This window comes from Acomys minous (assembly GCF_964271855.1).
Source record: "Acomys minous genome assembly, chromosome: 5".
NCBI classification, from domain to species: Eukaryota; Metazoa; Chordata; class Mammalia; order Rodentia; family Muridae; genus Acomys; species Acomys minous.
In genome coordinates this window covers 110,481,958-110,503,284 of record NC_140494.1, presented here as the reverse complement: position 1 = coordinate 110,503,284, position 21,327 = coordinate 110,481,958, and the positions used below count along the sequence as shown (strand labels likewise).

Sequence of the window (21,327 nt, the reverse complement as noted above, 5' to 3'; positions counted from 1 at the left end):
GCAGAGTACAGACAGGACTTTGGTACTATTAAGCATCACCTATCTCAATGTTTGGTAAACACTGTTCTCCATCACCTTCTGATGGGTTGAGTAAAGAGCTGAGCAGCCTATAGCAAAGGCAGGAAAGACGAGGCAAGACTTCTAGAGAGCTAGGAACTCTAGGAAAGAAAGAGGACCAGAAAGATTCGCCTATGAGAGGAACCAGATGTATAGAAGTGAGAACAAGTAAAGGAGCACATGGCAGAGCATAGATTAAACATAGATTCTAAGAGCTAGTTGGGAGCAACAGTAAGCTAAGGCTGTTATGAATAAATATACATCTCCGTGCCATTAGTCAGAGCTGGGGAGGACATAGAAAGTCCATATGATTTTATAGAATCTTAGTCATTCTGATTTAAAAGTCAGTCGGGGGCCTATTCAGTAATGTGTTTGCTTCGCTAGGTCCTCAGCACCTACTTTAAAAAAACAAAAACAAAACCAGACTCAGTGATGTGCAGCTGTAATCCCAGCACTGGAGAGGAGGAGAAGATAGCATGCCTGGGGTTTGCTGGCCAGCCAGTCCAGCCAAATCTGTGAGCTAAAGGTTCAGTGAGAGACCTTGGCTCAAAGAGATAAGGTCTAGGCTGGGGAGACAACTCAGTGAGAGAGGTAGATAGAGCATCTGATGTGCCTGAGTAAGGACCAGAGTCCAAATGCTCGGAGCCCACGTAAAGCCAAACACAGTAGCGCATGTATCTCTGATCCCAGAGGAACCACAGGAAAAGGGGAAAGGGGGGGCCGACAGAGGAACTCCACGAAGCTGGAGGCCTAGCTAGTTTGGAGTACACACAGGGGGTGGGGGGTGGGGACCAAGGCACTCATCTCAAACAAGGTGGAAAGCAAAGACCTGAGGTTAACCTCTGACCCAACACACATGCGCCTTGGCATAGACACACCCTCATTTTACATACACAAATGTTTACATGAACACACAAACAAAACTATGGTGGAGGCCAACTGAGACACAGAGCACCATCAACCTTAGACCCACACACACATGCACAGAGACAAGGAATTTCAGTAACCATCTCCAATTATCTCAGTCCCCCTATACACACACACACACACACACACACACACACACACACACAGAGAGAGAGAGAGAGATACACACACACAGAGAGAGAGAGAGAGAGAGAGAGAGAGAGAGAGAGAGAGAGAGAGACAGAGACAGAGACAGAGAATACACATATACCACTCTCTACCTTTTTCTCAACTTTCTCTTAGTGTTTTAATTTTGCTTTATCAAGGGTGTGAACTAGGACATCACACAATCACACATGCACTCTTTCGTAGTTTAAAAATGGTTCCTAGAAGCATTTTGAGTAGACCTCCTTACTGTCTCTTGTTTTGTTTTTTTGAGACAGGGTTTCTCTGTGTGGCCTTGGCTGTCCTGGACTCACTTTGTAGACCAGGCTGGCCTCGAACTCACAGTGATCCTCCCGTCTCTGCCTCCCAAATGCTGGGATTAAAGGCGTGCGCCACCATGCCTGCCCGGCTTCCTTACTGTCTCTTTCACCATACTAGGGTCACAGCTTTTTTGAGTCAATCACTGCAAAGGGAATTTCTCTGCTTTATTTGAATCACTGAACTTGGTTTCTGTTACATGGAGCACAGGGCTTGGAAGGGTGCCATGAATACTGGACCAAATCTTGCCATTGGCTAGACCAAAAGGGAATAATAGTATTTCCTTCTGTAACCAATATTGATTGCTGCACAGACACAGACATTGAGTGTGACTTTAGAGAAAAGGGATTTCTGAGTGGATCATGGTATGTCAGGTTACCAAGGAGTTGTTTTGTTTTGTTTTTATAAGGAATCACTGAACTTATGAGACTTCAGACTCAGTTGGGCATGGTGGAGCACGCCTTTAATTCCAGCACTCAGGAAGCAGAGGCAGGTGGATCTCTGTGAGGACAGCCTGGTCTGTTGAGTGAGTTCCAGGACAGCCAGGGCTGCCACACAGAGAAACCCTGTCTCAAAAAACCAAAAATGAAACAAACAAACAATCAAACAAACCAGAAAGGACTCATATTATCCTAGCTCCTCTCTCCTGTGTCAAGAAGACCTGAGGCAACTGTCTCTGAAAGAATATTTCTTTTTTGTTTGTTTTGTTTTGTTTGTTTGTTTTTTCGGGGTTTCAGCTTTGGCTGTCCTGGACCCCGTCTAGATCAGGCTGGCCTGGGATTCACAGAGATCCACCTGCCTCTGACTCCCAAGTGCTAGGATTAGAGGTGCGTGCCACGACCGCCAGGCCTGAAAGAATATTTCAAAGGCATGATCAGTTTCTAAACTGTATGCTTTGTGAAAGTACTTATCTCACTTTAAGATTATTTGGGGGCTGGCAAGATGGCTCATTCAAGCAAAAGCACTTGCCACAGAAGCTTGACAGCCTCAGTTGAACCCCTGGAACCCATGCTAGGAGGAGAGAAAAGACTCCAGAAATTTCCTCTGGCCTCTACAGCCCAGTTGTGGGACACACACACACACACACACATACACACATACACACACACACACACACACACACACACACATACCAGACATATAATAATCACTAAATTTAAAAAATTTTAAAGATGAATCCTCAAGTGAAACTAGAAGGCAGCAAGTAGCTAGCACAGGAGAAGTAAGAGGCGTTACTACACAGTTGCCACACAGCACGGAGCAGGTAGCGCTCAGTGAATCAGACAGAAGCTATGTCTACACCCACTCGAATAAAACAGATAGGTTTTTTTGGAGGGTTGTTTTTTTAGGGGGAGTTTTTTGTTTGTTTGTTTGTTTTTGTTTTGTTTTGTTTTTTGTTTTTTGTTTTGCAGGGGTTAGGAATTTTAGGAGGAAAGTGTTCTTTGATTTTGGGTGTTTTGTTTTTGCTGGAGTTTTAAACATTGTTTTTGGTAGAGAATCAACATTGTGTAGTCTTGGTTTAAAAGGTATCTGTTGAGTACTTTCCACTACACCCAAGAGGCTTGTTTGATGATCACCCCCCCATGTCCTGTTAACTATCCTGCGAATTAGCTGAGGACACACCTGTCACGTCGCACCAAGCTCACCATGTCTCCCTGGTGAAGTAATGAACTGCAGAGATGCATCAAAGCCTTTTATGAGGGGTTAGCCGCAGCTGGTGCAGACTTGACCTCTGCCGGGGCATCACCCATTTCTCTCCCCTTGATCTACTTACAACTCTGCCCTAACTAGTACGATGTGTTATAAATGGAAGACAGGAATACCATGAGAGTGAGTGGCTTTCCTGGATTTGTACCACTAGGAAGTTCCAGAGCCAGCCATTCTGACAAAAAAACAAATTCCTTGGAGTCCCCTGAATCATAGTGTTGGAAATTAGACAGACCCATCATGTTTGCAGATTTATTGAAAAACACACTGAATATGCAAATCCGAGACAGATCTGTTGCTGAATGATATTTTATTAGCTTAATAAAATCTGGGCCAGCCCTTAGCATGAATAAGCTGCAGCACTAGTCACAGATGTTTCATTCGCTGATGGGAAACTCTCTTGTTTTAAAAAATTGCAACGAGGAAAGGGGATCTACTTCTTAGGGGCTGCGGTGACAGCGGGCTTCTCTTCACGGGTGATGGGAATGGTGCGCTCAGGGCCGGAGGCCTGTTTCCTTGGTCCATTCACAGTGAGGACTCCATCCGATGACAGGGATGAAGTAATGGTGAGGGGATCCACATCCGCTGGGATCCGGTACTTCCTGTGGAACTCCCTGGAGATGAAGCCATGTTCGTCCTAATCCAAGAGGATGAAGGAAGAAGCAGAGAAATAGGAACAGGAAATACCACCACTGCCCCAGACCCAGACATCATCCTCTCTTAGGTTGGACCACATGGCCCAGACATCATAAGGAAAAAAAAAGAAATATCTGGAACTGGGGGTACAGCCTCGTGGTGAAAGGCCTCAACACTGAAAACATACAGATGTTAAGTCAAGGTTTGTCCAGGTTTAAGGCTAAAATAAATTTCCCATATGGTTACACATACCAAGCAGAGTCTAGGAAACCTGAAACAGCCCTGGACTTCATAAACCTTCATATCTTGAGACACAATTACACCCAGGGCCTCTCTCACAAAGGCATGAATCCATATTGGCTGGACCCATAGATTTTGGACTTCCACTTTGGCAACTGAGGATCTGTGTCCCCGAGGAAGCCCATAAATTGTCACAATTCCTCAGGAATGTCTCAGAATATCCCTAGCCCATGTGATTGTTGATAATATATAAGGTGACTCTATCAGGGACACTGGTCCAGTCTTAAATCATATGAACAAAACCAAAAAAGCCTGAGAACATTAAGATACACTAATTAGACACAGCTTCTGAGTTACTAATTTTTTTTTTTTTTTTTGAGATAGGTAACGTTTCTCTGTGTAGTCCCGGCTCTCCTCGAACTCACTCTGTAGACCAAGCTGGCCTCGAACTCAGAGATATGCCTACCTCTGCCTCCTGAGTGCTGGGATTAAAGGCATGCACCACCATGTCCGGCTGAGTTATTAGTTTTTAAGAAGCAATCATAACACATTGCTTCTGAGTCTTAAGCACCCACAAAAACAGGTCTCAATTAACTAACTTCCTCGAGGTCATAAGCCTGAAGCTCTTCAAAGTGGACAAACCAAGTAGGCTAGCATTAAAATAAGCAGAAGAGATGTGGAATCCTGAATGTGTAAAAGCCACAGACTTCAGTGCCTTCAACCCTGTAGTTAATGTCATCATGCATAACCACTATGCTGCATAACACACTGAGCCTAAGTCAATGGTTGCCAGTTTTGATTACAGACTTAGATTTTTTTTTTTAATGGCGATGCCTAAAACTCCAGATTTAACTGGCTTAGGGTGTCCCTGAGGGTTGGGACTTTCGATATTTCTTCTGATATTTTAAAGTCACTGGGCAAGACAAGGCAATCAAAACACAGGGCAAGGGGAACTTCTCTCAGGAAAACGACAACCCTGACAGCAGATCCGTCGTCCCTAACTTAGCTTCCCAGCCACTGGTCTGCAACTCTTGATCTAATCCCTTATGTCTTAGGCCTGGAATTCTGCCAGCCGCAGAGGCTGATGAGGGTGGTATGTGGCAGCCAGTGTGCACTAAAGTAATCCACAAAAGGAACTGAAAAGTCCCACCCACCTGGCGTTCTTCGTGTTTGCCGTGCACCTCAATCACATCTCCCAGCACCTTGACTTTGAGTTCCTCTGGAGAGAAATGCTTCACATCCAGATTGACAGAGAATCTGTCCTTCTCCATCCGCATCTAGAATAACAAGGCGGGGGCAAAGGGGGGGGGCAAGAAAAGGTGGTAGAATGTCTGTTAAACTGGAGAAGGCTCGTCGCTCAGCAGATTTACTTCCTGTCCAGGTAATTCATCCTCCTCTTAGTGACTCCTTTGCACGTGAGCTACATAGCGATGTACACGGGACAGCCCTTGGCCATCAGTCCCATACTTTACTTAGAGGCACAGAGAAGAAGACAAGTCACTAAGGGAACCAGTCACAAGGATGGGTCCGGGCCATGGCTTGTGCTGCCTCTCTACCTAGTGGTGGCTTTGTCATTTGTCTATAAAACAAAGGCCCCCTTTTCTTGTTCAGCTTCCCTGCCTGCCAAGTTTCCTACCCACTCGATCTGGAATGTTCTGTTGGTCCTGTCCTTCCAAAGCCCTTGCCCACTCAGCTCCTATGTCCTCACACTGGAATATTTTTAAGCCAGAGTGCTATCTGTGACAGCCTCCGTTACTCTTATCTCCCACCCTGTGAGGACAAGCCAGGGGCTTCCCAAGAGTGTACATACATTCATTCCTCTTAAGGCATGGGCTGAGGTCTGTGCACTGTCTCCTGCCCATCAAGAGGATATGAAAAGTTCAGAATGAGTGGGTTTCTATCTGATCTTTACAATTTGAGATGATAAAAATCCCCCAGGACCATTATTATTAGAGAGGTGAGTAAAGGAATCAAAGGAGCTCTTAACACGCATCCCTATGAATAAAACCAGAAAGGGGCATCCTGCTTCATCATTAGGGGACAGAAGGTGATCTTCGCCAGCAACATGCATAGAAAAATGTAACAGGAGACAGAGGAGCATCAGACAGAAGCAGGTGCCCGAGGGAAGAAGAAAACAATAACTTCACTTCTCTGTACCTTTACACACACACACACACACACACACACACACACACACACCCCTAAAGTGGCTTAAGCAGGAATGAAAAGAAAAACATATGAAGTGTCCAGGAAGGACACTCCTGCCCTGGCATAGGGGACACTTACCTCTGACAGTCCAGTGTCAATCCAGCTGGGTGCCCGCAGGAAGGAGGGTGGCCGAAGGTAGAAGGGGCTCAGAGAAGTGGCAGTTGAGAAGAGGTCAGACTCCAACAGGTGCTCTCCGAAGAACTGGTCAAAGAGACGGCTTGGGGAGTGGAAAGGAAAGAAGGGACGTCGGATCCAGGGGTGGTGGATGGCGATGTCCATGCTGACTAGATGAATGTAGGGTCAGGTAGTTGGCTGATCAACTCCTTCAGCTGCAGCAGCTACAGCCAGCCCCTTATATATGCAGTCTTGTGAAGCTTCTGGAATGGTGATGTCAGGGGTTTTATTATCCCAGCTCACCGCCGGGTTCGTGGAGACTTGTGACCAGGGATTTGGCAGGGTGACACATACCCGGTACTCACTGAGCTAAGAAAAGAGAAACACAGACACAGCTGAGCTGGCCAGTGACTTGTCATGGTCTTGTTTCACTGGTTCTCTGTCCACACCCGGTGGCACACACCCCCTCCCCCCTCCCCACCCCACCCCACCCCCACCCGTCTGTCCTTGTTCTCTTGGAGCTAGGACAGTCAGGAATCCCAAGCAGCTGGTGGTGTGGTCCTCCTCCCCCTCTGCAGCCTTGCATGCCAGGGGAATTGAGCCAGCAACTATCTTGGGCCTGGGCAGGGACTGGAATCTTCCTAGGCTGGGCCCCAGGGACATTAACTCCTTGTGGAGTCCTAGAGGAGAGCAGTGACCACCAATATGTCAGGCCCAGGTATCTGTCTGGAACCCTGAGTTGATCTGGGTTCAGAAGACCCTGGCATTAAAAATGACAGAAAATGCTTCTTGCACTTTTGATGTTATGTGGCTCAAGGAACAGTTTTATGTTTGTTTGTTTGTTTTTTTTAACTAGTGTGGATGATGCCTATGACTGAGAAGGACAAAGGTGATGTGGAAATATACAGTCTGTGAAGGCCTAATTAGGCCTCCTCTTGCCCTCCTGCTGGGCACCAATTTTCTTTTCCCAACTCACTCCAGGACCAGGCCCCTCAGCTGTCCTCCCAGGCCCCCGCAACAGCTGAAGGGTGTGCAGAGGAGGGGACTTAGGGGGTCCAGGCTGTGCTGATCACACCCTCACCGCTGCACTCTGGGCTCAGGCTTCTGGCCCTCCCCCCAGAGGCTCTGCACTATTTTGGGTGGTGTAGACCCCGCCCCCACTCTGACTGAGTCCTGGCTCTCCCTGAAGCTGGAGGGGTCGCCTCGATCTTGCTGGGGCTGCACGAGGGATCAGGGCTGCCAGTCGCAACCGCAACCCGCTGCCATGTCCAGCCGCACAGTGCCACACGCCCACCCAGCCACTGCCGAGTATGAATTCGCCAACCCCAGCCGCCTGGGCGAGCAGCGCTTCGGAGAAGGTATGGCCCAGACGCCTCCCACCCCACCTCCTGAAATTCTGGGCTCACTGCCCAGCGTCACTGGCCTCCACCCTACCTGGGGCTTAAGTGAACTCCTGGGGTGAGCCATCTCCCACCCCAGACTCCCCCCCCTCAAGCAAGACTCTCCTCTTGCTACAGACTTCAGGGCAGGCTTTAGACCCACATCCGGGCCTTGCACGCTTCAGAGTACCTTCTAATTTCGCCTCTGTCCTCCCAATCCCAGCTTGCTTCCTCCATTCCTTTCCTAGCTTCTCTCCAGCAGTTTCCCACCTGCTCTTCTCAGGCCCACGTCTCCCGATCTTGCCTTTCCGCCCAGTCTGTGCCCACTGGATCCTCTCTCAACCTGCCTCTTGCCTTCTCTTTCTCTCTCTGCCCCCCTAGGCCTCCTGCCGGAAGAGATCCTGACCCCCACCCTCTACCATGGCTACTATGTCCGGCCTCGGGCCGCCAGAGCTGGGGAGGGCGGCAGGGCAGGGGCCTCAGAGCTAAGGCTCAGTGAGGGCAAGTTCCAGGCATTTCTGGATGTGAGCCACTTTACCCCAGATGAGGTGACCGTGAGGACTGTGGACAACTTGCTGGAGGTGTCCGCCCGACACCCTCAGCGTCTGGACCGCCACGGCTTCGTGTCTCGAGAGTTCTGTCGCACCTATGTCCTGCCTGCAGATGTGGACCCCTGGCGGGTCCGAGCTGCCCTCTCCCACGATGGCATCCTTAACTTGGAGGCGCCTCGGGGTGGCCGACATTTGGACACGGAAGTCAATGAGGTCTACATCTCCCTGCTCCCTGCTCCTCCTGACCCCGAGGAAGAGGAAGAGGTAGCCAGAGTTGAGCCCTGACTGCCTGCGGTTAGACCCTGCACCCAGTGAATCTCCCTGACTACCTCCCGCGGTGATTCCAGAAGTCCACCACATCCTAGAGGGAGCAGTGTCATCAGGGCATGGGATAGGTGCATGGTCCACATTGTATGCTTTGGTGCCTGGATGTATCATAGCCTTTGATTTAATTCTGAGTGGAGCTGAATAAACCAACCCTGGGGTGGGGCCTTGTTTGTGCTGTTCCCGTTCTGTGGCCTGGAATACCGAATGGCAAACGGATGGGAAGAAAGTCAGAGACAGCTATTTCCACTGTGAAATGTGCCCATCGCCTCAGCCTCCTGAGCTCACACTTGGATGCTGAGATCACACCCGGAAGCTGACACTGGCTCCAGATCAAATTCCTGGCCATGATTTTTCTCACAGTGCAACAAAAGAGAGAGTGATCCTGGGAGGGATAGGGACAGGCCATCCAAACAGCCCAGAGGGCACTGTCTGAGCTGGTGATTAGAGACACAAAACAAGGGTCTCCAGGCTGTCTGGCCCTTTTTGGGTAGGGGTTAGGAAAATGTGGTTTTGGCTGGAGAGAAGCTCTCTAAAGCTCTGGAGTGACATTTTTGCTTTCTCATTTCAACGGCTGTGCACTGAAAGGTCTGGTAGAGGCAAGGAGAGTGTGTACATTGAGCGCACAGACACGTTAGTCCGCCGTTACCCCTGAACCCACACACCTTCCATCCTGAGTAAGGGGAAGATCCATGCAAGAAAGCAACTGTGTCTGACTTGGTAAGAACCCAGAGAGAGGAACTGCAGAGCACTGTCCCTAAGTCTAAGACGCAATGCAGTTTCTGCTGTCATGTTGTAGTGGCAAAGGTCAGGAAAGGTGGAAGGTGATTTTAAGGCTAGGAGCATGGTGTATTCAGAAACATCAGCTGCTTGAGAGGAGGCTGTGGCCTTCACAGTCAAGAGAGCGTGCATGTGTATGATTCCAGGGGCGTCCAAAAGACTGATTTATATATATATATATTTTTTTTTTCCAGGTATGGTGGATATCTGAAAGTCTTTCATTAATGTTGTTTCTTAACTTTTGGGGTTAAACAATCTATGTGAAACCCAACAAAAGCTATCAATCCTCTTCGGGGTGGGGGTGGGGGGGTGGAATCCACGAATGCAAATTTGTCAACAAAGTTTGTGAAATCCATTCACACCCCTCTTAGGGAATGTGTGGGCCCCTGAGGTAAGAGCTCTTCTTTAAATAATTTCATTATTGGCTTAAAAAACCCACTTTCTTTTAAAAAGAAAAGCAAGACCTGGAGTGACAGATGGCTTGCCTGATAGTCACAAGGCTCTGGCTAGGTCCCCAGCACTCCATCGTGAATGATAAAATAAAAGCATACCTCAGGGAAACAGCATTAATTATATTCTACTCTTCTCTTATCAGCAAATATTTATCAAGTAATACATAGATCAAGTAATAAAGCATGGGAAAGCAGGGCGTGGTGGCGCATGCCTTTAATCCCAGCACTTAGGAGGCAGAGGCAGGTGATCTTTGTGAATTCGAGGCCAGCCTGGTCTACAGAGAGTGTCCAGGATAGCCAAGGCTGTTACACAGAGAAATCATGTCTGGAAAAAAGCATGCATGGGAGACAAGCGTTGTAAATATAAATTATAAGGAATGGGCGTCTTTGATTAGCTGCCCTCAGTGAGCCATACATCTGCGGAAGCATAAGCCTCAAGAGAACAGTCTCTTTGACAAGACAAAGCGTATCCTTTATAGCAATGGTCAGAAAACTACCACGCACCGGCCAAGTGTGGCCTTGTGTGTGTGTGTGTGTTATATTTTTAAAGACTATAAAAGAAAAAAATACATTACATGGCCTGTAAACTTTTAGGTATTTCCTCTCTAGCCATTTGGGGAAAGCTTTCTGACCTGTTCTTTTATCGTTAGCTATGAGATTAATACAGACTTTTATTTTCATGCAGAAAGTTAAAAGGGATGGTTAAAGAAAAGGAGGTATGTTACCCTCTTCACTCCCATAACTGAGGCACGATAATAATAGCCACCTTTTGAGGCTGGAGAGATGTCTCAGCAGTAAAGAGCACTGGTTGCTCTTCTAGAGGACGTGGGTTCAAGTCCCAGCACCCACATGACAGCTCACAACTGCCTGTAACTCCAGTTCCAGTCGATCCAACTCCCTTACACAGACATACATGCAGGACAAACACCAATGCACATTAAATAAAAATAAATACATACTTTCTAAAAAATAGACACCTTTATAAACATATAAAAGTTTTAAGTAAAAATTAATTAATTCATTAAAATTAAAGGAAAGTTAGGCAGGCACCTGCAATCCCAGCGTTTGATAGGTGAAGCAGGAAGGTTAGGAATCCAAAGCCATCCTCAACTACATCATGAGTGTGAGGCTGTCTAGGCTGCACAAGACCCCATCTAAAAGACAATATAAAATAAAGATTTTCAATTTTCCACCCAGATTCCAACCTGAACAGCTTCATAATTTCTTTTATAGTAGAGCTTAATTGGTCTACTTATTTGTTTGGGAGAAGCCAGGTCTCGCCCACATTAAGCCCACATTCTACCTACCACTTAGCCCTGAGCTTTGTCTAAGTCAAAAAAAAAAAAAAAAAGACTTAAAACAAAACAAAAACCACAAACATTTGGGAACCTCTAATTTTATTCAAACCTCCACTCCATCAAAACATCAAATTCTCTTAAAGTTATTAATCAACTTCTGTGACATTTTAAATTGCAGAGACTTCGACCTTCACAAATAGCCCACTCCATTTTCTTTTTGGACACACACACACACACACATACACTAAGAGAGAGTAAATCTAAGACCTAGTACATGCTAGGCAAGTACTGATCAGTTTTTACTGTTTATTTTAGGACAGGCTCCAGCGAAGCAGCCCAGGAGGGTTTGAATTCACTATGTATCCCAGACTGGCCTATCCTCCTGCCTCAGACTCCAGAGGTACTGGGATTACAGATGCAGCATCCTAAAAAAGTTTGGATCCAAGAACCCTAGCGAGGGATGCCAATGAAAATGAAGAAAGGACAGACGCACAGATGATCATACAACGAACCTAGGATCAGCTTCCCTGTTCTTTAGCACCTCAGCATGTTTATTAGATACAGCACAGGGTTTATTAGATACAACACAGGGGTTAGTCCTGGTGGGAGGCTCCTCCGCGTTGTGCTGCAAACACTGGGAAGGAGGGAGCTGAAGTTGCTGGGCTTCGCATACCTGGTCTATCATTCATAAACATCCGTACTGGAAAGGCTGAGCCCGTATCTAAGATATTCACTCAAGCCTTCAGTCATACAGCCTTCCTATAGGGCTGGTACAAGCAGTGCTGGCTTATTTCTCCTAAAGCCTCCCCCTCCCCCCCCCATCAGCCAACCATGATATTGTACCCTGTCTGTTCAGCCATATCTTGCGGCACTTTCTGTACCACTCTTACACACACAACTTTCTTCTGTAACACACTGACAATAGGACCAGAAAGTCAACGGGAAGCCTGTAATTATTCCAAAGCACGGGGTGGCCGGGTCAGGTTACAGCAGCATTCTCCTTAGCCCCTGTTATCACTCTACGCTTGTGCTAATCTGTTTAAGGCGTATCAGGTGCCTTTTGTCTTTTCTGTGGAGTTTCTGGCCCCTAAAAATCTGGGGAAATTCCTGTAAACTGGCAAAGAGATGGCTGGAAATAGAGCAGACTGTGAGGGGCTTTGAGAATTCTATCCTGAAAGTAACAGGAAATGACTGGCTTTTTGAGCGGGGTGGGCGGGGTGGGGGGAGTGGGGAAGGGGCAGGTTACAGGATGAAAAGACTGGAGTTAATAGGGTAGAGAGAAGCATGTGCTAGGATGGAAACACAAGATAGTAAAATAAAATGCTTTACCATCTGCTAACTGCCTAAGACTGCCTGAGGGAGTTTCCATGTGCCCTGAACTCTCATTTGGTCGTCACAGTCCTATGAGATGGTCACTCTAATCCCCTTGTTTCCTAAAACGGGGAGGAGTCCAGCATCCAATGTACTCTGTGGAGTCCAGGGCTGATTGGGCATATCCCAAGACAACACTAGGGATGCCCAAGCAAAAACAACAAACAAACAAAACAAAACAAACAAACAAACCCTGAAGATTGAAACTGTGGGCTTCAAAGAGTCACTTGGAGCCGTATCCTCTCTCTCCTTTCTTTCGTTTTTCTTTTCTTTCTTTCTTTTCTTTTTTTTTTTTTTTTTTGTTTGTTTGTTTATTTGAGACAGGGTCCCTCTATGAGTTCTAAGGATTCCTGGCTGTCTTGGAACTTGCTCCATAGACCAGGCTGGCCTTAAACTCACAGACATCCGCCTGCCTCTGCCTCCCGAGAGCTGGGACTAAAGGCGTGGGTGACCACGCCCAAGCCGGAAACATATTTTCTAAGGGGAATTCTTCATTCCGCGGCATCATAGCTGCTGGCCAATGAGGAATGAGTCCAGTTTTGGGTCATTGGAAGCGGAAGCTGCAAGCAGGGGTAAGTGGAGATTTTTGTAGTCCTAGAGAGGACATCGAGTCCTCCAAGCAGATCATGGAGCCATCTGGTTTATACCAGAGCGTGGTGGTAGGGCAAACGTGAGGGAAGATGTATTTCAAAGGCAGCGAGATACAGTAAGAAACATCTCCTAGGGAAAACACAGGGCACTTTGGCATCTCAGGTTTCTTTACAAATCGAAGCTTGCAGCTTTATGAAAAGAAGTTTCAAATCCCAAAGGTGAGATAAGGCTCACCTGGAGGCCGTGTGTCTTTCTACCCTTTGGCTGCGAACAGTCACTTGGGAATCATTCCACCAGGTGGCTTCCTAGGTCCAACCTACTCGGTTGAAATCTGACACTGACAGAGACTCCCTGGAAAGGGCTGCGGGCTGCGGTCCGCTCAACCGAGAACCAGGAAATGAGCAAACCTCTTTATGTCTGAAAACCAGCTGGCCTCCCTGAGAGACACATCCGCCATGGGAAACAGGCTGTGCTGTGGGGGAAGCTGGTGAGTAGGGCCCAAAGGTGGAGGGGACCGTCTCAGGTGGTAGATACGAAACCCTGAGATTCAGAAAGCCTGGAGAGCTTGTCTTCCTCCACGGCCATGTCCGGGGTCAGAACACCGGAGCAGTACTTTAGGACGCTCAGAGAACATTGTAGAGTGGCCAGAGGTTAGCTGGACGGGTGGACCCGCCTTGTTTCTCTCTTCTCGCCTTTCCTTCAGCTGTCCTCCTTTTCATTCTTCCCCAGATCTTAGTAACTGGAGCATTTGAGTGCTTTTTATGTTGCAGCCGCTTTATAATCTCGGGCAATTGTCCCGACACTTTTGTGAGTAAAGTGGTCCCATCTTCGAGCTAGACCAGGAACGGAGGCCAAGGGAAGTTAACATGTGGGTCACATGGCTTATAACTTAGCAGGTAAAACAAGATTCCAAGCCAGACTGGTAGACTTCAAAGCCCATACTTTCCTCAGTAGGTAATCAGGGATGTGATTGTGGATTGAGCAAACGGGTTCGGACAAATGTTTGTTAGAAACTGCAGAGGTGGAAGGAGAGTGTCGGTGGGAAATGTGAATCTAATTCATGCTATTAGCTGTGCAGCCTCAAGTAGTCCTGTCATTTCTCTGGGTCCTCACTTTTTTCTGTAAGATATACAGTCCCTATAATAGATTATTTGTGGTTTTGTAACTTTTCCCCCCAGGTCGTTCACCTCCGCTACAAACTCTCAAATATGGCTTAATCTTGTCAGCTGCCTCAAAGCTATATTATTCCGCGTCTGGGGCAGAGGTCAAAGATTACTTATTTACAAATAAACATCACATGTAAAGAGAAAAGGGAGCTGCATTGGAAAGCACCTACAATTTGAAAACAATAGTGGACTCAAGTTCTGTGCCTGCTAGTTCATTTATCTATTTGGTTATTTGGTTATTAAACAAATATTTACTGAGCTTGTGCTCGGTACTATGGACCAGGAAGTGACAGATGCTGAAGCTAGCAAATGAAAAACACTTTCTTTTTTTTTTGGCTGAGCTTAGAGGTGCATGCCTTTGATCCCAGCGACTGAGAGGCAGACACAGGCCGTTCCAGGCTAGCCAAGCCTACATAGTGAGACCCTGTCTCATTTGCGGGATTTTTTTTTTTTTTTTTTTTTTTTGGTTTGTTTGTTTGATTTTTAGACAGGTTTTCTCTGTGTAGTCCTGGAACTCTCTATGTAGGCCAGGCTGGCCTTTTAAACTCATGGAAATCTACCTGCCTCTGCCTTCCCAGTGCTGGGGGAGGGTAGGGAGGCAGGAAAGGCATGTGCCACACCCAGCCCTTTTTTACTTATTTTTGAAATGGAGGCTCTGACTGATCTGTAACTTACTACATAGATCAAGACTGGAACTTGTGGCAATCCTCCTGCCCAAGTGCTGGCATTACAGGCAAATCTTCTGTCTGCCTTTTGCTGTTGTTCATTTTATGTTAGGAGCCATGCTTAATATCTTACACTATTTTATTTAATCTCTAACAATAGCCCCATAGTGTTTAGATTCCATTAACAATGCTCAATTATTTATTTATTTATTTATTTATTTTAATAAAAGCACAGAGGCTCAGGAAGGTTAAAAACCTGTTGAAATTTCAGTTAGTCAAAAATGGCAATTCTAACTCCAGAGCACATTGGAATAACACTATGACCAAACAGTCTAGCCGAACAAGTTTTTTTCCTGTTTCTTATTATCACATTAAAACCCCAGAATTAAAGATGGTATGATAATTGATAATTATTTCAGTTTTTGATAACAGAAGTAGTTTAGTGCAGAAACATTTAGTGCAGAAAATTTGGAAAATAACTGAGTAGAAAATAAAAAGAGATCATAAGGGGCTGGAGAGATGGCTCAGCGGTTAAGAACACTGGTTGCTCTTCTAGAGGATCCGGGGCTCAATTCCCAGCACCCACATGGCAGTTCACAACTGTAACTGCAGTTCCAGGAGACCCAGCACCCTCAGACCAGCACATGTAGGCAAAACACCAATGCACATTAAACAGAAAAAAATTTTTTTTGTTTTTGTTTTTTGAGATAGGGTTTTTCTGTGTAACAGCCCTGGCTGTCCTGGACTCACATTGTAGACCAGGCTGACCTCAAACTCACAGAGATCCACCTGCCTCTGCATCCTGAGTGCTGGGATTATAGGCATGAGCCGCCATGCCCAGCAAAAAGATAAATCTTTTTTTTTTTTTTTGTTTTTTGTTTTTTGTTTTTTGTTTTTCGAGACAGAGTCTCTCTGTGTAGCCTTGGCTGTCCTGGACTCACTTTGTAGACCAGGCTGGCCTTGAACTCACAGCGATCCGCCTGCCTCTGCCTGCGAGTGCTGGGATTAAAGGCGTACACCACCACTTCCAGCTATTTTTGGTTTTTCAAGACAGAGTTTTTCTGTGTAGTCTTGGTTGTCCTGGATTCTCCTTGTAGACCAGGCTGTCCTCGAACTCACGAAGTGCTGGGACTAAAAGCTTGTACCACCACGCCCGGTTTCTCCATTAATAATTTTTAAAAAGACTCATTTATTTATTAAGTATATAATGTTTTGCCTGCATGTATACCAGAAGAGGCCACCAACTCTCATTATAGATGGTGGTGAGTCACCATGTGGTTGCTGGGAATTGAACTCAGGACCTTTGGAAGAACAGGCAGTGTTCTTAACCTCTGAGCCATTTCTCCAGCCCCTCCATTTAGAGTCTTTAAGTCTAATCTAAAACTAATTCTGTAACCTGTGACTATCAGGCTGTGTCCAGGCTCTGTGCAATATCCAACTTGGGAACAGGTTCTGTTCTTTAAAATCGCATGACTTTGGTCATGTATTCTCTAATATTCTCTCTGTCTACTTAAATAGAAACAAGCAGGAAAACAGGAGTGACAATGGGCAAAGCATTGGTTCCTCTGATCAGGCTCTGACAAGGCAGTCACAACACAAAGCAAGAGCTGAAGAAGCAGAGGAAAAGCCGGGCCTGGTGGCGCAGGCCTTTAAACCCAGCACTCAGAGAGACAGAGGCAAGCGGATCACTGTGAGTTCGAGGCCAACCTGGTCTACAAAGTGAGTCCAGGACAGCCAAGGCTACACACAGAGTAACCCTGTCTCGAAAAAAGAAAAAAAGAAGAGGAAGAAGTTGAAAGATGGCAGAAGCACAGCCTGCCACGGCAGGCACCTTTAGTAGCTGAAGACTGATTCCATAGTTCTGAGCAAGTTGCCTCAGAACTGAAAATCACTCCAAAACAGAGCTCTTTAGCAAATATGTGTGGAAAAATCCCGACTCCCCCACCCTACAGTAGGATAATCAGCATGATTTAGATTCTGCACCTCCCCCCCCCCTTACTTTCTCTTTCATTTCCAAGAGAAGGGAACTTCCTGAGGAGAGGCAAACTCAGACAGACAGGGCTCTGGTGAGATTTGGAAATATACTAGCAAGAACAGGCACCCAGAGTAAGTCTGAAACTATTCACCCTGTTTCCTCACACTCGTGTTGTTTTCCTGGGCGTCAATCATTGACTGTCACCAAGACGTGCAGGCTCCACTAGGGACCCCAGGAGAAGGTTGCTGAGTCACTCCCCAAATTCAGTGTTCCCAGTTCTCTAGACAGACTACCCCAGAGGGCATTAAAGGTTAAGCATCTCTCACTTTGTCTGTTAACTAAAAAAAACAACACACACACACACACACACACAAGGACAGGGAGACAAGAAGGGTAGCCACTTACCGGAATAGAGTTTTGAGGGGCCCTAAATAGGTAGCCCTGGTTTTGACAGTTCCCATGACTCCCAGAATTAAAGGCTCAGGTTGCCAAAGATCCACGCCCATCCCCACCAAAAAAGAAAAAAAAAAAAAAAAGGCAATGAAGACTCAGTCTCTGGATCCAGGAATATATTCCATAATTTGGCAGATTTCCCTTAGCCTCTACTGGCATGAGCTTGGTAGACAATCCCAGAATAGCCCACGAGCCAGCAGCATCCCTGGCATGCAGTGCCTAGTTGCCTAAACCAGTATTTTGGGTTTGGTTATGTCAGTTTTACCACTGTGCTTTCCAGAACCATCCATCGGGGAGAGGCTTGGCCAGTACTGCTTTCAGGATGAGCCCGGCACAGAGTAAATCTTGGGGTGGTGGGGGGGTGGGGGGGGGGTTGGAGGGAATGTCATCCAAGAATGTGAAGGAGAGCACAGAACAAATATGACGGAGAGAGCAGACAGAGTTCCTGTACATGGGCCATCTGTTTCTCCTCACAGGAGCTGCCCATCAGCTTTCCAGAAGAGAAACAAAGCAGGTAATGGTGGTGGTGGTGGTGGTGGTGGGAGGTGGGGGCGGGGAGGGTATTCAGAGCAAGGGAGTCAGAGAAGACAGTAAAGCCAGCATCCTTGTAGAAGGCATAGAACAGAGACATGGCCGGGCATGGTGGCGCACGCCTTTAATCCCAGCACTCGGGAGGCAGAGGCAGGTGGATTGCTATGAGTTCGAGACCAGCTTGGTCTACAAAGCAAGTCCAGAACAGTCAAGGCTACACAGAGAGACCCTGTCTCGAAAAACCAAGAGAGAGAGAGAGAGAGAGAGAGAGGCGGGGGGAGATGACCTTGGATCAGACAAAGGGAGGCGATGTTTAGTTGACTGGGTGTGAGGCTAGTTCTGAACCTGCGGGTCTTAACCTTTCCTATTACTTCAGAGATGGTTGCTCGTGCTTTCCCCTATCTACAAAATACAACTGAGCACTTGTAGTGTAGGTAAGCTGTTCTGTAGGTTCCCAGTGAGAAGGAGGCCCAGGGGAAGTCTCAGGTCTGGAAGAGCTGAAAATTGACTGCGAGAGGCTGATTCACGTAAATACGTAATTATACTATCTAGCTGCTGGTGCTATAACAGAATATAGAGAAAACCCCCATCCCATGGGAATAATATCAAGTTCACAAGCCATTAGAAGAGGGCGCCAGCCATGCAGAGGCGTTAACACATGCAGATGCTTGGGGGAAATGGCTTGTTTGAAAGTGGCCCATTAAGGCGTGGTGGCCTTTAATCCCAGCCCTCGGGAGGTGGAGGCAGGAGGATCTCTGTAAGTTCGAGGACAGCCTGGTCTACAAAGTGAGTCCAGGACAGCCAAAGCTACACAGAGAAATCCTGTCTCAAAAAACCAAAAAGAAGAAGAAGAAGAAGAAAAAAAGGTAAAAGGAAAAAGAAAGAAATTGGCCCCGATGGTGTAGCCGAGCACGCACTACATCTTTGTAGTAGTTGGTTGCCTCATATGCCTTCCCAGGTATACACTGTAGATTTCCCAAGGCAGAGGAAATAGTTTACACATACTTACCTCACCAGAGCATGGCCCAGAGCCAAGCACAGTATGAGTTCTTATCACATGGTCATGAAACTGAGGGCTGGTGAGCAAGGAGAATAGGAGACAGTACAGCCAAATAGGGAAGGGGCCAGCTTGTCTATCCTGGGAAGGAGTTCGGGAGTAGGTTAGTAGACCTGAGAGGAGTAGGAATGCGGCCAGAAAGATTTGCTGGACGCCCACGCCGATAGTCTAATAGATGTCTGAAGAGGGCATTCTCAGTAGAGTCAGGAAAGAGGATGAGTTTAAGTTATCTTTCTCCCCCCACAGGGAGCCCAGCAAGACCCACACTGAGCACAGTGAAACAGCAACAGCTACAGCAGAATGGCACAAAGGTAAAAAGACAGGCCTCTGTCCCCTCTCAGGGTCACTCAGATGTTGGGTCCCAGTGCTCAGCTTTTTCACCCTGAGACAGATTCATCTCAACCATCTGTAGAAACTGCAGTGTCATGCTGGGGAGACGGCTCAGCAGGTAACGCATTTACGTGCTAGCCCGGCTATCTGAGCTTAGATCTCCAGAGCCCACGTAAGGGCCGGAGGCAAGAGCAGAAGCTTCTGGAATCCCAGCACAGCCCTACTGGGAGATGGGAAACAGACAGGAGTTCACCAGACACTTCCAGTCACCTGGCCTGCCTTGTGCAAGGCTGAACTAGAAAGACCCTGTCTCAAACAAGGTGGAATGAAGGGACCCTCTCCCAAGGAAATTCATGAGAATGGTTGGTTGCCTCAGGGGGAAAGGTTGGGAAGGGGGTGAGAGCGGTAATGGCACAAAGGCTCTTCCATCTCGCCTGCCATGTTAATATTTAAGGGAATGGGCTGAGGGTGTAGCTCAGAGATACAGCCCCCAGGCATATGCAAGGCCCTAGGCTCAGTCACCAGTGGGCACGGATGGAAGGGTGCTTTTGTATGATCGGACTGAAATCTGATTTTAAAAACACCAGTGCTGTCTTAAAGGGTGGAGGAGCAGAGCAGTGGGAGAGCCCTTGTGTATCATGCTGAAGCCCCCCCCCCCCACCACCACCACAGGAAATCCTAAATTTAAGAAATCCATAGAGAAGGGAGAGGTGGACCCTGGGAAAAGAAGGCTGGAAGCACACACACACACACACACACACACACACACACACACACGAGAGAGAGAGAGAGAGAGAGAGAGAGAGAGAGAGAGAGAGAGAGAGAGAGAGAGAGAGAGAGAGACTGACTGACTCGTGTTGTTACCTGGCCTCGCAAAGGAGCACAATAAGGCGACCTCAGTCTAACTGGCCCTGGGTAGGAGCCTCCTTTAATTCCGCTGATTTCTATTAGGACTATGAAACAACAGCACCAACGTATGAGCAAGTGCTACACCCGCCTGCATCTCCAAAGAAAAGCCCAGACTCCACATCGGAGGAGAACAATTTGCATTATGCAGACATTTATGTGCTCAGCCAAATGCAGCCACACTCTCGAAAGAAGGCGAAACAGCCGCATTCAGAAACCGCTACAGAGTACGCCACCCTCCACTTCCCCCAGGCCACACCTCGTTATGACAGCAAAAATGGAACCCTGGTGTGAGCCATTGGGAGGAAGTACTGGTTTCCGTAATTTTACCACCCTGTGGGAACAATCTGCTGGCTTTTGAGAACAGGGATGTTGGCCGTGTTTTAATCTTAAGGAACATCAAAACACCTGGAACTGTGGGTCCGCCTACTCTCTCAACTGTGAATCTTTTGGTTTGCCACTGTTACCCTCATGGAGCTGTGGTAAGGCTGCCTATGGATGGGCTGAGTTCCAAAAAATATTTAAGTGAGAAAAAAAAAAAGTCGACCTTTGACCCCTAACGTTATTTGAACTTTCAAATGCAGCAAGGAACCCTCTATGCACTTTGGCTGTTTCTGATAGGATTTATTTAACGATATTTGGTTTGGTTTGGGCATTTGTTTGTTTGTTTGTCTCTTGGTTGTTCTGTTTTTTGAGTTACGGACTCTCATGTAGCCCAGACTGGCCTAGAACTTGCTACACAGCTGAAGATGGCCTTGAAATCATGATATATCCCAGTCTCCCACCTCCAGAGCTGGGATTAGAGACATGTGGCCACTTTGCTCAGCTAATTACATCCCTTTACCCCAAAGCCAAAGAGGAAACAAATGCTCTAGAAAAGCTTTCTGAGCCTTTGCACACAGCCCAGGGACTGCTGTGGGCAATTAGCCTAATCGCTGGGTCAAGGGCTCCAGACCTTATCACAGAGATGGAGACAGGGACCGACTGACTCAAAAGCCACAAGGACTTCAAGTGGCCAACACAGCCCGGAGAGGACATCCTGGAGAGACTCTTCTTGCAGGACTTTTGGCGCTCGTCTGAGGAACCGTTAGAATCAATCAATAAATAGTATGAAGAACAGGCTGGGTGATTCTTCTTGGGGCTGAGT

The 21,327-nt window shown here is 47.2% G+C and overlaps 3 protein-coding genes across 4 annotated transcripts; 2 read left to right on the top strand and 1 right to left on the bottom strand.

Annotated features, from left to right (window-relative positions):
* Window positions 1-3,446: 3,446 nt before the first annotated feature.
* On the bottom strand, window positions 3,447-6,774 carry CRYAB (crystallin alpha B). Its single transcript, XM_084782107.1, has 3 exons — window positions 6,316-6,774; window positions 5,184-5,306; window positions 3,447-3,790 (listed from the first exon to the last, which is right to left on the bottom strand). The coding sequence occupies exons 1-3, from the start codon at window positions 6,514-6,516 to the stop codon at window positions 3,587-3,589; spliced, it is 528 nt and encodes a 175-aa protein (XP_084638233.1). The 5' UTR covers window positions 6,517-6,774; the 3' UTR covers window positions 3,447-3,586.
* A 201-nt stretch (window positions 6,775-6,975) lies between these two features.
* On the top strand, window positions 6,976-8,772 carry HSPB2 (heat shock protein family B (small) member 2). Of its 2 annotated transcripts, none has more exons than XM_084782099.1 (2): window positions 6,976-7,709; window positions 8,394-8,772. In XM_084782099.1, exons 1-2 carry the CDS (start codon window positions 7,616-7,618, stop codon window positions 8,564-8,566), a joined length of 267 nt encoding a protein of 88 aa, XP_084638225.1. In that variant the 5' UTR covers window positions 6,976-7,615; the 3' UTR covers window positions 8,567-8,772. The 2 variants fall into 2 exon arrangements, with proteins under 2 accessions (XP_084638225.1, XP_084638224.1); XM_084782098.1 differs by having other exon boundaries at window positions 7,000-7,709; window positions 8,112-8,772.
* A 4,594-nt stretch (window positions 8,773-13,366) lies between these two features.
* Window positions 13,367-21,297, top strand: LOC311597751 (uncharacterized protein C11orf52 homolog). Its single transcript, XM_084782112.1, has 4 exons — window positions 13,367-13,584; window positions 17,833-17,870; window positions 19,191-19,255; window positions 20,226-21,297. The coding sequence occupies exons 1-4, from the start codon at window positions 13,511-13,513 to the stop codon at window positions 20,472-20,474; spliced, it is 426 nt and encodes a 141-aa protein (XP_084638238.1). The 5' UTR covers window positions 13,367-13,510; the 3' UTR covers window positions 20,475-21,297.
* The last annotated feature ends 30 nt before the right edge of the window (window positions 21,298-21,327 follow it).

Excerpts from the sequence above, each read along its gene's own strand:
- CRYAB (XM_084782107.1), bottom strand. The coding sequence starts at position 6,516 with ATGGACATCGCCATCCACCACCCCTGGATCCGACGTCCCTTCTTTCCT. Across the intron at positions 5,307-6,315 it reads TTGACACTGGACTGTCAGAG|ATGCGGATGGAGAAGGACAG; the intron begins GTAAGTGTCCCC and ends TTGTTATTCTAG. Across the intron at positions 3,791-5,183 it reads GCAAACACGAAGAACGCCAG|GACGAACATGGCTTCATCTC; the intron begins GTGGGTGGGACT and ends CTCTTGGATTAG.
- HSPB2 (XM_084782098.1), top strand. The coding sequence starts at position 7,616 with ATGTCCAGCCGCACAGTGCCACACGCCCACCCAGCCACTGCCGAGTAT. Across the intron at positions 7,710-8,111 it reads CGAGCAGCGCTTCGGAGAAG|GCCTCCTGCCGGAAGAGATC; the intron begins GTATGGCCCAGA and ends CTGCCCCCCTAG.
- LOC311597751 (XM_084782112.1), top strand. The coding sequence starts at position 13,511 with ATGTCTGAAAACCAGCTGGCCTCCCTGAGAGACACATCCGCCATGGGA. Across the intron at positions 17,871-19,190 it reads CCAGAAGAGAAACAAAGCAG|GGAGCCCAGCAAGACCCACA; the intron begins GTAATGGTGGTG and ends CTCCCCCCACAG. Across the intron at positions 19,256-20,225 it reads TACAGCAGAATGGCACAAAG|GACTATGAAACAACAGCACC; the intron begins GTAAAAAGACAG and ends GATTTCTATTAG.